The 13,756-nt window shown below is 50.0% G+C and overlaps 1 protein-coding gene and 1 long non-coding RNA gene across 2 annotated transcripts; one reads left to right on the top strand and one right to left on the bottom strand.

Annotated features, from left to right (window-relative positions):
* Positions 1 to 578: 578 nt before the first annotated feature.
* On the bottom strand, positions 579 to 12,319 carry BOLA3 (bolA family member 3). Its single transcript, XM_032497881.1, has 4 exons — positions 12,162 to 12,319; positions 9,911 to 10,034; positions 7,873 to 7,961; positions 579 to 1,002 (listed from the first exon to the last, which is right to left on the bottom strand). The coding sequence occupies exons 1-4, from the start codon at positions 12,213 to 12,215 to the stop codon at positions 937 to 939; spliced, it is 333 nt and encodes a 110-aa protein (XP_032353772.1). The 5' UTR covers positions 12,216 to 12,319; the 3' UTR covers positions 579 to 936.
* Positions 11,728 to 13,756, top strand: LOC116669050. Its single transcript, XR_004326423.1, has 2 exons — positions 11,728 to 11,856; positions 11,993 to 13,756. It is a non-coding gene; the product is annotated as an uncharacterized LOC116669050 (long non-coding RNA).

The raw sequence follows: 13,756 nt of genomic DNA, 5'->3' as shown, positions 1-13,756 counted from the left end.
CCCAAATCATGCTGCTGACACTGTGACTACCGTCAAGGACTCCAGAGGCAGCAGCCCGTCACACCAGCACCACCCACGGCACTGGATGTGGCTGCCACAGCTGCCGAAACGGACACGCCGCTGCCCCTGCTTCTCAGCATCGCTTGCTCCCAGGGCCAGGTTCAAGGCAGATCCATCTGATTGACTGAGTCTAGATCACGTGCTGGTGCCTTGTTTGCCAAGGAGCTAGGGAAGTCTTTCCAGCTTCTGTCACGGGAGGTGGGCTCAACCTCCCACCAAGATGCAAAGGAGGATCTTCAAACTTGAAGAAGAATCCAGGCAGCCCAGATGCCTGAGTCCACTCCAGGAAGTATGAAGCTGAGGGTCCAAGATCATTCTTGTAAGCAGTTTGGAGGGGAAGGGGGAGAGAGTGGTAAATGAAGGAAACAGCAGAACCAAGGGATCTTTTCTTTTCGGTAAGATTAAGGGGACTGAGCAGTTTCATAGACGAGAAGAAACCAGAAAGTTTCTGGACAAGATAAACAAGGTGGCACTCTACTCTGCCTCTAGCAGCAGGACCAAACTGTTCAAAGACGAGACCACTTTGAGCAAAAGGACGTGCTTCTGAAATAAAGGAACTAGAAGATATTATTAACGACTCTTCAAAAACTTCATACAGTTCTTTCTCGGTTTGCTTCTATGAATTACCTTATTCCCATATTGAGAATGCTGCCTAGCACAGAGCATGACTCAATAAATATTTTTTTGTAATGAAAAAAAAATTTTAGTTGTCTGTTGCCTTTAATTAACATCTAAATAGATAACATATTCTATAATTATATTATGGAAATGTCTATCAGCAAAATAGATAAAATTTTGTCGGATGCCTATGAAAGAATGGTTATCAGTCAGATTCATCCAAGATTTAGCAGCAGCATCTACGCAGCCAGGGTGTGGTCAGTGTTTGGGGACGGAGGTAAATATCCGCAATCCATGCATGCCTTTGATTTCTTCTTTTAGTGCCTAAGGAAGCAGAAGAGCATCGTCACTGGTCTGTACCTGACGAGGATTATGTAAGCCTCTGTGAGGGTATCTTTATATAGCTCTAGATAAAAGGAGACTTGGCACACACTTTCTTTAAGCAATTTTTCCAGAAAACATCTTTTTTTTTTGAATCAGTATTTAACCTGGCTCAAAAATCAAAAGGCATACAATTTGACACAACATTGTAAAATGACTATAACTCAATAAAAAAAGTTAAAAAAAAATCAAAAGGCTTACAGTGACATCTCCCTCCCACAACTGTCCCCAGTTCCTACCTCTATCCCAAACAGAGAACTGTTGGTACTTTCTTATATATCTTTGCAAGGATTTAAAAACGCATATTTGCAGGGGAGGGTATAGCCCAGCACATGCTTAGCATGCGTGTCTTGGGTTCAATCCCCAGCACCTCCATTAAATAAGTAAATGTAATTACCCCCACCGCACACAAAACTTAAATTAAAAAAAACTTAAAATTAAAAAAAAAACACATATTTAAGCTAATATGAATATATATTCCATTCCACCACCTTTTAAAAACACAAATGATAGTATTTCAGACACATTGTCTACACTCTGCGTTTCCCCCTAACATTGGAGATCTTTCCATATCAGGCATAAGTCACACCCTCCTTCTTTTTTGTATCGGCACAGTGTTCCATTATATGGATCATAAATTTTCAGCCTGTCTCAATATGAACTTTTAGGCTGCTTGTGTTTTGTTATTTCGAGCAATGAACAGCTGTTCTTTAAAATTACACTAATTAGCACCAATTCCCCAATATTATTCTAGGTCAGAAAATAAAGTAGTAAATTATGAGTTTTGTTTAAGGCTACAAATGGAGTCAGGGCCCAAGTGTAGATGAGCCACCACAATCAAACAGATAATTAGCCAGGAGAGAAGCTACAGGACCTGAATGAGGCACGGACCACTGGTGTTTATAATCAGTGCAGAGGTGGAGTCAAAGACATCACAGCGGCGTGGACATTTTTCCCCCAGTCTGTCCAGCAATCCCCCTTTTCCTGGGGAACAGTTCCCTTCCACTTTCATTGTGTACTGCTGGTGGGACTATCCAACTGGCCTGGCACTGAGGTAGCTATGTGCCCCTGGCCCAGCCTGACTGGTCCAGGAGTGACACAGGACCCAAACTGGGCCAATCAGAATATCCCCTGGCATTTTTCAGTGTAAAGCCTTCTCTCTTGGTCACTACAGACATCCCTCCTTGTATTGCACTTAGCTTTACTGCATTTTGCAGATGTGTGTGTGTGTGTGTTTTAATAAAGTGAAGGTTTGTGGCATCCCTGTGTTATCAGATAATAGTTAGCAAAGTCTTTTTTACTTAAGATAGGTAGAATTTTTTTTTTAGACATAATGCTATCGCACACTTTGTAGATACATTATAGTGTAAGCATAACTTTTTTATCACTGGGAAACCAAAAAAAGTCACGTGACTCAATTTACTGCAGTGGCCTGGAACCAAGCCCACAATGTGCCCTCAGTGTTGCCTGTGTACCGGAATAATGTCACCTGCAGGCAGCCTGGGGCCGTGTTCCCCACCAAGAAGAGAAAGCCCATCTTCAACAGGAGAAAACGAGGCCCCCACACAGAAACTGAAGGCCCAGAAAGAGAGAGTATGAAAAAGTACGCCGATGAACTTAAGACCCTGTATCTAGATAATTTCATTACCTGGGCCAATTAGTTGCCTTTGTTTGCTTACGCTAGTTTTAACTTTGTCTCTGTTGCTTACAACAAAGAGAATACTAACACACGTGGTCAGGTTTATTGGGTCAGAAGGATCTGTAGAGATAATCTTAGAAAAAAAAAAGAAAAAGAAAAGAAATAGAGTTTATTCTTTGTCCAGAGTCAGCAAGCAAGCGAGTCACAGACAGAACCTGACCCCAAGTATCCTGACCACCCCCGGTTTCCCTTGGGCCCCTATCCAGCCCTGACCCCAGGAGCTGTGGCTATGTTAGGGGCCAATCAGCTGCCTCACCATCTCCATGTTCACAGATCAGCCCCCTGCACTCTGCAGATAAGCAGAAATGCCCCTGGAACAAGCCCCATGTCACTGCAGGGGGTGGGGGACACAGCCCCCTGGGCCACATACTCTCTGCTTTCTGCAGGCACAGAATGCTCCCTAGAGGCTGTCCCTGTGTCTGGGCTACAATTCTTAAAGCAACCCTGGCAAGATGACAGCCCAGTCGCACCTTCACATGTAAGACCTGGACAGAGAAACCACCTGGGCCATGCACGTCCCCGCCCACTGCCTTCTCCCAGGATCCCTGTAGCCCTCGAAGGGCTCCCCAGCACAGCCTACAGTATCTTACAGCTACAGAGGGTCTCGGAGATCACTTGGGTCCCTTTAAATAGGCGAGGAAACCGAGGCCCTGGTGGGAAGTGACTTGGTCAAAGTCCCACAGGTCATAAGATGTAGCTTGGGTAAACATTTTTCAGCACCTGCTAAGCCCACAGCATTATGCTGGGTGCTGGGGACACAGATGAAAAAGGCGTGGGAAAATGATGAAAAGGTAAGGGAAGTAACACACCTACCAGGGGAAAGAGAGTGGGAAGGGATAAATTTGGGAGCTTGAGATTTGCAAATGATAACCACTCTGTATAAAAATAGATAAAAAACAAATTTCTTCTCTATAGCACTGGGAACTATATTCAATATATTGTAACAACCTTTAATGAAAAAGAATATGAAAACAAATATATGCATGTATATGCATGACTGGGACATTATGCTGTACACTAGAGACTGACACATTGTAACTGACTATACTTCAATTTGGAAAAAAAAAAGAGAGAGAAAGAAAGAAATGGACTCAGCACAGTGATGGGGGCTGCCGAACCACAAGCCAGCTCAGCGCTGCTGCGGGTTTCACAGGACGGAGCATTTGCTACTGCACTGGTCATTTGTGGAGGAGGCAGCCTAGGAGCTAGATGGCTGGGAGCAGACCAGGGAGAGAGGGATAGGGCACTGGGCCCCGGAGAGCAAGGCGAGGAAAGGCTGGGAACCTGCCACAATTCACCAGGAAAAGCCTGGCTTCAAGTCAGGCACGTGGAGGGAAGACTGAGGCCAATCACACAGAGGATCAGAAATTGCAGAGGAGGGGGGTGGGACTAGGCTCAGTGGGCAACCAGGGTGTCCACTGAAAGGCTCTGAGTAGGGGGACAAGGGCAGAGGTAACCCTAGGGGAGCAGGATGGGCAACAGACAGGAAAGGGGCGAGAGAAACGGAGAGGGCAACTGCTATTTACCAAACGCCTTCCCCGTGCCAGCATGAAGTCAGAACATGCTCAGTATCTCACGTGGTATCTGCCAACAAGGAAACCGAGGCTCAGATCACAGTGTGACGTGCAGAGCAGGATGGAACTAACTCCGCCCAACACAAAAGGGGACTCGGTGCTTGCTCTCTTCCCAGTGGCTGCTCCCCAGGGTAGGGACAGGATGGATGGGGAAGGAACACTGGTCATCCTGCCATCCCTGGGGCCTGGCCTAGAGCAAATGCCAGCGACGATCTGAGAAGAGAAGGCTGATGAACCGTGGGTGCTGGGAGAGGCTGGGCCACAGCTGGCAGGGGCCCGGGGGAAGGGCGAGTTCACTCCTGAGGGTGCAGCAGGTGTGAGTCGTGACAGGGAACCAGGCAGGGCCTGTCTGATGAGAAGGCGGGGGTACAGGAGGGTGGATCCCAGCATCAAATAGGCCAAGTGCCCTTTTCCAGGACTTTCTGGCCTGAGAGTCTTGATTCTGCTAGGTGACCAGGCAAGATGAATGAGGAAAGCTTCACCCTGGCCTTCAGCAGTCCCCCACCTGAGCCTGGGCACTGCACCAGCTCTCACCCACCCCCAAAGAAACTACTTACTGGGCAAGCACGAGCTGGGAACAGAACCTGGGAACACAGTCTGCTCACCTCTCTGCCTTCTCCGCTCCACTCCGAGATTGGCCTCCTCCTGTCAGAACCTTGACCCCCGCCACCCGTAACTCCAGGTCCAGTTCAGACCCCTACAGGCCAACAGGCTTCCTCTTAGAGACATCTCACTTTGTCTTTCCCTCGTGACTCTATCAAAGCCAACACCCACAAACATAATCATCTGAACATGCCCACGACCACATCAGTGTGTGAGAAGCATGCATTAGAGCCCTAACTCTTTGCTGTGGCCACTAACGGCCTCTGCTCAAACTGAAGTTCAGGCTCCGAGAACGCCCTTCCTCTCCTGCCTACCCTGCTCCGGCGGCTGCAGGCCTGCATCACCCGCTCCACAACAGGCAGTGCTTGGTAAACCAGGTGGTAGCGGCTCGGGGTTACAAGCATGCCGATGCCTGGAGGTGCGCTCTCTGTAATGAACACCATGTAGGCATTAAACATTTGCTTTCTCTGTAAACCAATAACCAAACCCAGACCAGCTCTCCTTACTGTGACACAGTGATTGAGCTCTTTCAATGTACCGGGTCCTCTGTCACGTGCTGGGGACAGACACAGTAGTGAAGAAAACAGACCCAGGCCTGGCCTGCAGAGTCGGCTTCCTGGGGCAACGACAGACAAGTGAGCGAGGTTCTCCAGCTGGGATGGGGCTGGAGAAGGTACGTGTTCTGTAAGGGCCCAAAAGAAACCTTGAACCCAAGATGATGCAGGTGACATTCCCCCACATGGAGGAAACTGCTGCCCTGCCCCCTGGATGTGGTGCGGGCTCCTCGCAGTGTTTAGAGGGAACAATGATGGTGGTGATGGCACCGACGTTCACCGAGCGCTTACTATGTGTCAGACACTGTTCTTACTGCTCTGTCTTCATCACTAACCCTCAGAAGGGCCCTTTGAGGCAAATCCTGTTATGCTCCCTGTTACAGACTAGGGAACTGAGACACAGGGAGATGAAGTAATTTGCTCAAGGTCACAGCACAGAAAGTAGCAGAGCTCAGATCTGAAATGCTGGCAGTCTGACTCCAGAGCCTGCATCCTTAACCACCTGTAACCATGGCTTCAGGCCAGGGGATGCGCTGAAATTAAAGCACCCCTAGGAGCCCAGGTGCACCAGGCAGCCTGAGTGGTTTTGGTAGCAAAACCCAAAGTCTCATGAGTTGGGGATGATCTGGGCCAGTCAGGTCTTCCCTGCCTTGTCTTCTACCTTGGCTCCAATCTCTGGGATCACAAGGGGCTAGAAGTGCTTCTGGGGGCCTGCAGTGGCTGCTGTCCCACCCCAGATTGCCCAGTCGGACCACCAGCAGGCCTCAGGGCCATAGGTGCCCATATCCAACTGCAGGCCAGACTCCATGAGGACTCCACAGACGGACCCAACAAGGAACCAGACCACAAAGGGCTGGGAGGGCCAAGGGACAGGTGTCCTACGCATCCTGCACACAAGGCAGAAAACGCTGGCGTCAGAGGGTGGGGACACTCATTCAGAGGGAGGCAGCATTTGAGCTGGAGGAGTGAGGGGCAGGGGGCAGCCGAGGCAGGAAGCTTGACATGGGCAAAGGTCCAGATGCAGAGAGACCAACGGGCAGGGGCCAGAGGGAGAGTCTGTGCAGAAAAGGGTGGGAAGGGTCTGCAAGAGCAGGCGGGACACCTGAACTCAATGTACGAGGGGCCGCAGGGACTCTCACGACCAGAGCTTTGCTTTGCACAAGTTAAACTAGTTTACGAAGTGCAAGACTTTCCAGAATGATGTCAAACACACCAGCTGGAGGGAGTGAATTTAGACACAGGAGCAAGGGTGAAGGCTGGTATAAACTACAAGTGAAACAAGCATAGACAATGAATCTATTGGGCCTTACTCTGCCATGCCTCAGTTTACCCACCTATCAAGCAGCCCTAAACAGGCCAAAAAAAACCCTTCAAATCTACAAAAACATGTACCTTTTAGTACTCCTGTGTTTATAAATACTAGTCAATATACAACAATAACAGTAAATACTGATAGCATTATGCAATATATATATTGGAAATGCAATATAACTATTGGATAGTTTATTTTCAATTTTGAATAAAATTCATATTTGCCCCAACCCAATCCCAGACAGTTCCAGATTTTATTTTTCTCAGGTCCTGAGTCCTGTTCACATGATTGTGGTATATGTTTTTTTACTGATGTATAGTTGATTTATAATGTTGTGTTAGTTTCATGTGTACAGCAAAGTGATTTGGTTTTATACATATATGTGTCTGTGAGTCTATTTCTGTTTTATAAATAAGTTCACGTGTATCTTTTTTTGGATTCCACATACAAGTAATATCATATATTTGTCTTTCTCTGTCTGACTTAATTCACTTAATACAATAATCTCTAGGTCCATCCATGTTGATGCAAATTATTTCATTCTTTTTTTTGGCTGAGGAATATTCCATTGTGTATGTACACCACATCTTCTCTATCCAGTCATCTGTCGCTGGTCATTTAGGCTGTTCCCATGTCTTGGCTATTGTATATAGCGCTATGAACATTGGGGTGCAAGTGTCTTTTTGAATTAAGAGTCTTCTCCAGATATATGCCCAGGAGTGGGATTGCTGGATCGTATGGTAACTGTATTTTTAGTTTTTAAAGGAATCTCCATACTGTTTTCCACAATGGCTGCACCAATTTACATTCCCACCAATAGGGTAGGAGGGTTCCCTTTTCTCCACACCCTCTCCAGCATTTAATATGTGTGGACTTTTCTGACCAGTGCGAGGTAACACCACACAGTAGATTTGATGTGCATTTCTCTGATACTTAGCGATACTGAGCATCTCTCATGTGACTGGTACTGCATTACTCTTTCCTAGGACTGTAGGTAAAACACCACCCCCACTCACAGGCCCTTTCAGACGCAGAGACCAGTGGCAAAGAATCACAGGCGCCTCTACTGACCTGATTTACCATCTGGTGCTGCTGGACAGTTCTCTTCTCCTTAAATTCTTCTGATTCTATATGAATCTCATACATTGCCCCACAGCCTCCTGAAATAAATGCAATTTGAAAGTGTTTCAATTATTTACAGCAGCCATAGTTCCTTATGTCCTTGAAGTAAGTACCACATAATCCAAAGAAGGTCTGAATGTTACTATTCAGCAGAAAGTTGCTAAGGCTGTTAGAAACAGATCACGTCCTCCTGGTAGGAGGATCCAAAACGAGCTCCTCCTTTTGTAAGGCATTTGCAGTACCCAGGATCATTGCTTCTGGGGTAGAAAAGATAAGGCACACAGCATGCAAAACCTAGGAAATGGAGGTTTTCCTAGTATTCCCTTTTAGTGGGGAGGGTACAGCTCAGTGGCAGAGCACATGCTTAGCATGCATGAGGTCCTGGGTTCAATCCCCAGTCCCTCCATTAAAATAAATAAATAAACCTAAGTACCTCCCCCTAACCCCCAAACAAAACAAAACAAACAAACAAACAAACAAACCCTAGTATTTCCTTCTATGAAGCCAGCAAATGCCATGGAAGAGGGTGAGAGGGACTGAATTTTAGTATTCCACCTTCCAAAGGACCAGCAGTCGGTATTGTTAAAAATGCAAAAATACGCTAACATCGGTTTGAAAACTGTGTGTAATACTATCCCAAAGAACAGGAACAAGGAAGCCTGAGAGAGACGGGGACACAGCATCACAATAAACTAGCTAAAGACAGAATGGCCCCTGGAGCATCCTGGGCTGCGGCAGGGAGGGGGCGGCTTTCTGGGGACGCTCTCAAGGCAGAGCTTGTATGGGACCCATCTACCCCCAGCCCACACTTTGTCTCCACAAGGCTGGATGACTGATAATAAATGTGCCGCTCTAGCACGAAACAGTGTGGGCAAGAAAACGTCCCCAGTGCTCTTAACATCAGGCTGTTTCATGACAAGTGCTTCAGTGGGCGCTGTTAAGATTCTCTCTAGTTACCTAGGAGGTTCCTGGCCTGATTCCCTTTCTGCACTCTACCTAGGGCTGAGCAGAGCCAGACTGGAGGTCAAGTTCCAACTCTGCCCAAACTGGGCCTGGGGCACATCCAGGACTGGTGACATCAAGACCTCAGCACTGCCCTGGGACCCCTGAAGGGTCTCACCCAACCTACCAATCCAACAGATCTTTAGCTTGGTTAATTTCCTGTCGTTTCTGGAATAAAAACTACTTTCTAAGCTTTCTCCCAATCTTTGTAAACGTGATGTTGTCAGAGAAGCCAGGGAGCCCTCCAGGCAATGCAGAGTGACAAAGACCGCGTCTGGGTGGGGAGAGATGCAGGTGGATGCCCACCTCGCCACCACTGGCCAGCAGTTCCATATGAGTCTAGATAAGGGCCTTATCTTCTCCAACCTGTGGGTGCAGAAGCTGACTTCCCAGCCTACTCCTAACTCAGAGTCAGCCTGAACTTCTGAGGGGCCAGCAGCCATTTGGGAAAGGCAGGACCTGGTTGTGGCTGGTAACTGGGCTCAGGACAGAGTCTGTCCTGGGTCCTGGTTCTGCTGCCTCCTCCTCATGAGGGGCTGGCCAGGTTCTTGGGACTCTCTGGGGTCATCTCCTCATGGGGAAAATGAGGCAACTGTGTTCCTCAAAAGAACAAAATCTTCCTGGGGTCTGTTCCAACTCTGACATTCTAAGGTGTCAGAAGAATGCGGGGAAATTTAAGGCTTATCTTGAAGTCAAATTAAAGATTGTGGACCTGTGGACCCAGGGTGACTGACAGGGACCCCATCTGAGCTGGGCCTGACTGGTAACCATGAGTCCTCACAGCTGAGCCTTGTCCCCAGTTTCCCTCTGATGTTTTGACACCCCCACCTCCACTCCATCAGGTGGGAGGGGCTGAATTCTATCTGTCCAAAAGCTACACAAGCTGAGAAGCCACTGATGGCAAGTTTCCCCTGAGCCCCCTGCCCTCTGCCCATCCAGCAGTAAAATCCTACCAGACTCCGTGGGAAAGATGAGAGAGCCTTACCTGAAATGTCGGTGACTTTGATAGCTGTAGCTCGAGGAAACTTTTCTTTGAGAATTTGGGTCACCTTGAGCTCCCCCTCGGTCTGCGAGGCAAACATCCGCTTGGCACAGTGGAGAAGAGGAAGCTGTCACAGAACAGAGGCGAGTCACTGCGCAGGACCCGCCTGCCCGCCCCCTGCAAGGCAGGGCCCTGGACCAAGTCAGAGGGACTGCCTGGTGACCCATGTCCATTTAAGCTCCCCAGGATATGGAATAAACTTCTTTTTGAGAGGGGAGTGGAACTGTAAATAACTCACTTCTGACTCGAGACAATAAGGCCCCAAACTGAATTCAAGAGATGTTTAACTCCTCATGGTCATGTTGTGAGAGAGACACTATCATGTGATGGCAATTTTATAAGTGAGGAAACTGAAGCACTGGTAATGTGCCCAAGGCTGGATCCGTTAGCAAGATGCAGAGCCAGGAGAGGCTGGGCATCCCGGCTCAGGCTTGCCCCGCTAGGCCAGTGTGCCACTGCCTATGCACTGATGGGGCCAGATGTCACCCATCCTTTAGGCCTGATTAACATTCCACACTCTCTCCAGCGGGGATGTAACCCTGTGACCTACTGCTCAGCGAGCCAGCTACCCTTTGCAACTCTACTGGGGAGAAGAGACAGAACTCTAGTAAAGAAACCTGAAGGATAAACATTTTTAGATTATTCACCATTGGCTGCAACACTCTCCCCTCTCCCAGTGTCTGCCATAAGGAGCCAGTGCTTCTGATGGGAATGTGTCTCAACACTTAGGGGTGAAGGAGCAGAAAACCAGTCGGAGGCCCCTTGGCTGGGTTGAGCACATGCTGAAAAGCAAGACTGAAAACAGAGCATGGCAGGCCTTGAATGTCAGGCCAAAGATTTTGGACTTTGTTAGACAGGCTCCTTGGTGCCCAAGTAACAGTACCTTTTGAAGCTAGTCAGGAAAGATGACCAGATGAGAGAAGCATTACAAAGGAAGTGACTGAAGGAGGATGGTGGGTGGAGCGCTGTTCATTAAGCGCTGGTGCCGAAGGTACCGTGCCTTCACCCGCTCAGTGCTGCCCATCCGCAGGCCTTTCCTGACGGCCCAGACCAGGACCTGTGTCACAGACTCTCGGAGCACTTTTTTTAAAGTCACCTGCGCACTAACTCTTTGCCAACCAGTCTTCAGAGGCCAAGACTGAGCCTGTCCTGTTACTGCGGTCTTCCAGAGCTGAGCCAGGGCAGGCACTCAGGAGGACTCCGGTGATGGATGGATGGATGGATGAGCAGGGAAAGAACCACATATTCAGGGCATACCTACTGTGAACCCGCAAATAAGTCCCGATTCCAGGGGCAGCTGAAATGCAGGTCAGGAGAAAGATCTGGAGGGAGACAGTGCTGTACAGAGGGACAGAAACTTTATGTTGTGGGCCTGTGTAAGACTGAGGAGGGAAGTGGGACCTCTTCTGAAGACAGGGCCCTGGAGGGCAAAGGCAGAGGGTAGCCAGGTGGCAGGCAGAAGCAGCAATCACTAAGGGGTGAGGGTGGTAGCACCGTTGACTCCTCGGGGAAAGCCTTCTCTCATCTTAGCTGATTTGCAGGCAGCGGCCTTGAACTAGCAATCTATTGACAAAAATCTCCGGAGTGCCGACTGTCCACGCTGAAAGTCACCAGCAGAACTGCTCTTCATGCTTGCAGAGGCAGGTCCCAGAGAAGGCGGGACGTGAGCGGAAAGCCAAAGAAGTGGATGAAGGCAGGAAAAGGATGCATCAGAAAGGAGGAGAGAGCGCGCAGTGAGTGCCCTCTGCTGGCCTCCTACTCCGGGAGTGTGGGATTTGGGGAGGGTCAAGGTCACAGAAGCCGGGCGGACGCTCCGGAGCCGCGCCCCAGCCACAGTCCCCGGCACGCACGCCGCGACTCCGGGCTCTGACTCCCACGTCTTCGGATCGGTAAGTCAGCGCTGCCTTCCCGCGCCCGCTGTGTTGTGACTGTTTCCTTGTCTGCTCCCCTCGCCCTCCACCCCCAACCCGGTTCGCGAGCTCCCCCAGCGCGCGCCGGGCCTGACACTTCTCCGAACGCCCGCAGCCGGACCCCCAGAATGACGAACCGACGAATGAATGACTGAGAGAGAAAGGCAGGGGAAGCCCCGGCCCGGCGCGCCGCCCTCCGCGAGCGCGTTCTGCAGCCCCGGCCCCGCGGCCGGCCCGCGCCGCTCCCGCCCGGGGAAAGCAGCCCGGTCCCCGCCCGCGCTCACCCCGCGGGTCCCGCGGAGTAGAGGCGCCGCCGCGGCCGGGCTCCACGCCGCCATGCCCGGCCGACGCGCCCGCCGCCCGAGGTCGCCGCTGTGGTCCTAAAAGGCGCGGAGCCCCGGGACCAGAGCCGCCGCCGGCGAGGCCGCCCCCTGTCGTCCGGAGGCCGCGAGTCGCCCGGCCAGCTCAGGGCCCCGCCCTCAGCCCCAGCTCACACCCCGGGGCTTCTGTTGCCTCCCAGGCCTCGGTCCGGGCGGGTCCTTCCTCCTCCGCCTGGAAGCCTGTCCGAAGTACTCAACCCAGGCCCTAGATGGAACGCCTCCATTCCCACTCCACACCCGGCAACCGGCTGCTCAACTGAGGCGCCTGGCTTTCTCCCTCCAGGAGGGAGCCAGGGAAGAACCTTAAGGAGGGAGTCGTTTTCAGATTTGCATGTTAGAAAGATCACTCTGGCTCCTGCGATAAGCGGAGACAGCAGGGAGCTGAAAACTGGAGATGAGGACTGAAGTCCCGAGGCTATTGTAACGGTCCAGGTGAGACTTGAAGCCGGAACTGAAGGAATGACGCCAAGGATAGGAGTGGATTGAGACACCTGGGAGGTGACTGGACTGGCGTGACCGCATTGGCGGGTGAGGGGATGGTGTCAGGGATGACTCTCGGCTTGCCGGCTTGGACAGTGAAATTGGGAGAGTCAGGCTAGGTTTGGAGTGAAGGGGGTTCACTCACTCCGTTTTGGATTTGCCTGAACTTAAGACGTCTGCAGGACATGGCCCAGCAGAGGCGGAGGCTGGAGCCACAGACCTTGGAGTCTTGAGAACGCAGTGGAAACTGACACCATCAGGGACAGGTAAGGTTGTGGGCAAACCTGTCCTGCCTCTGGAATACTTCAGACAGTTGTCAAAGCCAGAATTCAACCAAGCCTTTTCTTTGGCAGCATTTGTTTGCAGCATGTGGTCTAGTATACCCTGAAGCATGTACCAGCTCTTTTTGCTATTGCATTCTGGCCTATAAAATCAATATGTTCAGTGTTGCACTTGGGTGGGTTGTGTAAGCAAATACAGTAGAAGAGAATCAAGCATGGCTTTGTCAAGCAAAAGATAAGCCATTTCTGGCCCAGGTCATTTTGTGATCTAAGCCTGGCCACAACGCTTGCCTTTAAACAGGTCTCAGTAATTAATGGTCTTAAGGAAACAAAAGAATGCAGGAACAAATGACTGTTACCAGGCAAGAGAAGTAACAATGGCAAAGATAATAACTGTTGGTAAAGATTAGCCTGGATTATGCTCTTGAGGTGATTTGCAGAATTCAAGCCCCTCACCCTCACCCTGCCCCACTCCAGCAGTCAGTCACAAGATCAGCTGTACTTAAGGAATGATGGTTTTGACCTTTCTTGAGCCTCGTGACTCCAATCAACTAAAACTTGGACTCTGTCAACCTTTGCCCCAACTCTAGACTGAATTCTTGTCTGCTCCACCCCCACATGAATATGCATGTACCCTTGGCTTAAAAATTCCTCAATTTTGCTTTTCCAGGAGACACTGCTTTAGGAAATATCCCCAGTGTTTTCTTACTTGCTGTAATAAATCATTCCTTCTCCTGC

The sequence above is a fragment of the Camelus ferus genome, chromosome 15 (assembly GCF_009834535.1).
Source record: "Camelus ferus isolate YT-003-E chromosome 15, BCGSAC_Cfer_1.0, whole genome shotgun sequence".
Classification (NCBI taxonomy): Eukaryota; Metazoa; Chordata; class Mammalia; order Artiodactyla; family Camelidae; genus Camelus; species Camelus ferus.
The sequence above is the reverse complement of the archived record's forward strand: the minus strand, read 5'-3'. Positions and strand labels throughout refer to the sequence as shown.

Coding starts and splice junctions, on each gene's coding strand:
- BOLA3 (XM_032497881.1), bottom strand. CDS start 12,215: ATGGCGGCGTGGAGCCCGGCCGCGGCGGCGCCTCTACTCCGCGGGACC. Junction 7,962..9,910: donor CAAAGTCACCGACATTTCAG/GTAAGGCTCTCT, acceptor CATTTATTTCAG/GAGGCTGTGGGGCAATGTAT. Junction 1,003..7,872: donor AGCACCAGATGGTAAATCAG/GTCAGTAGAGGC, acceptor CTGCTTCCTTAG/GCACTAAAAGAAGAAATCAA.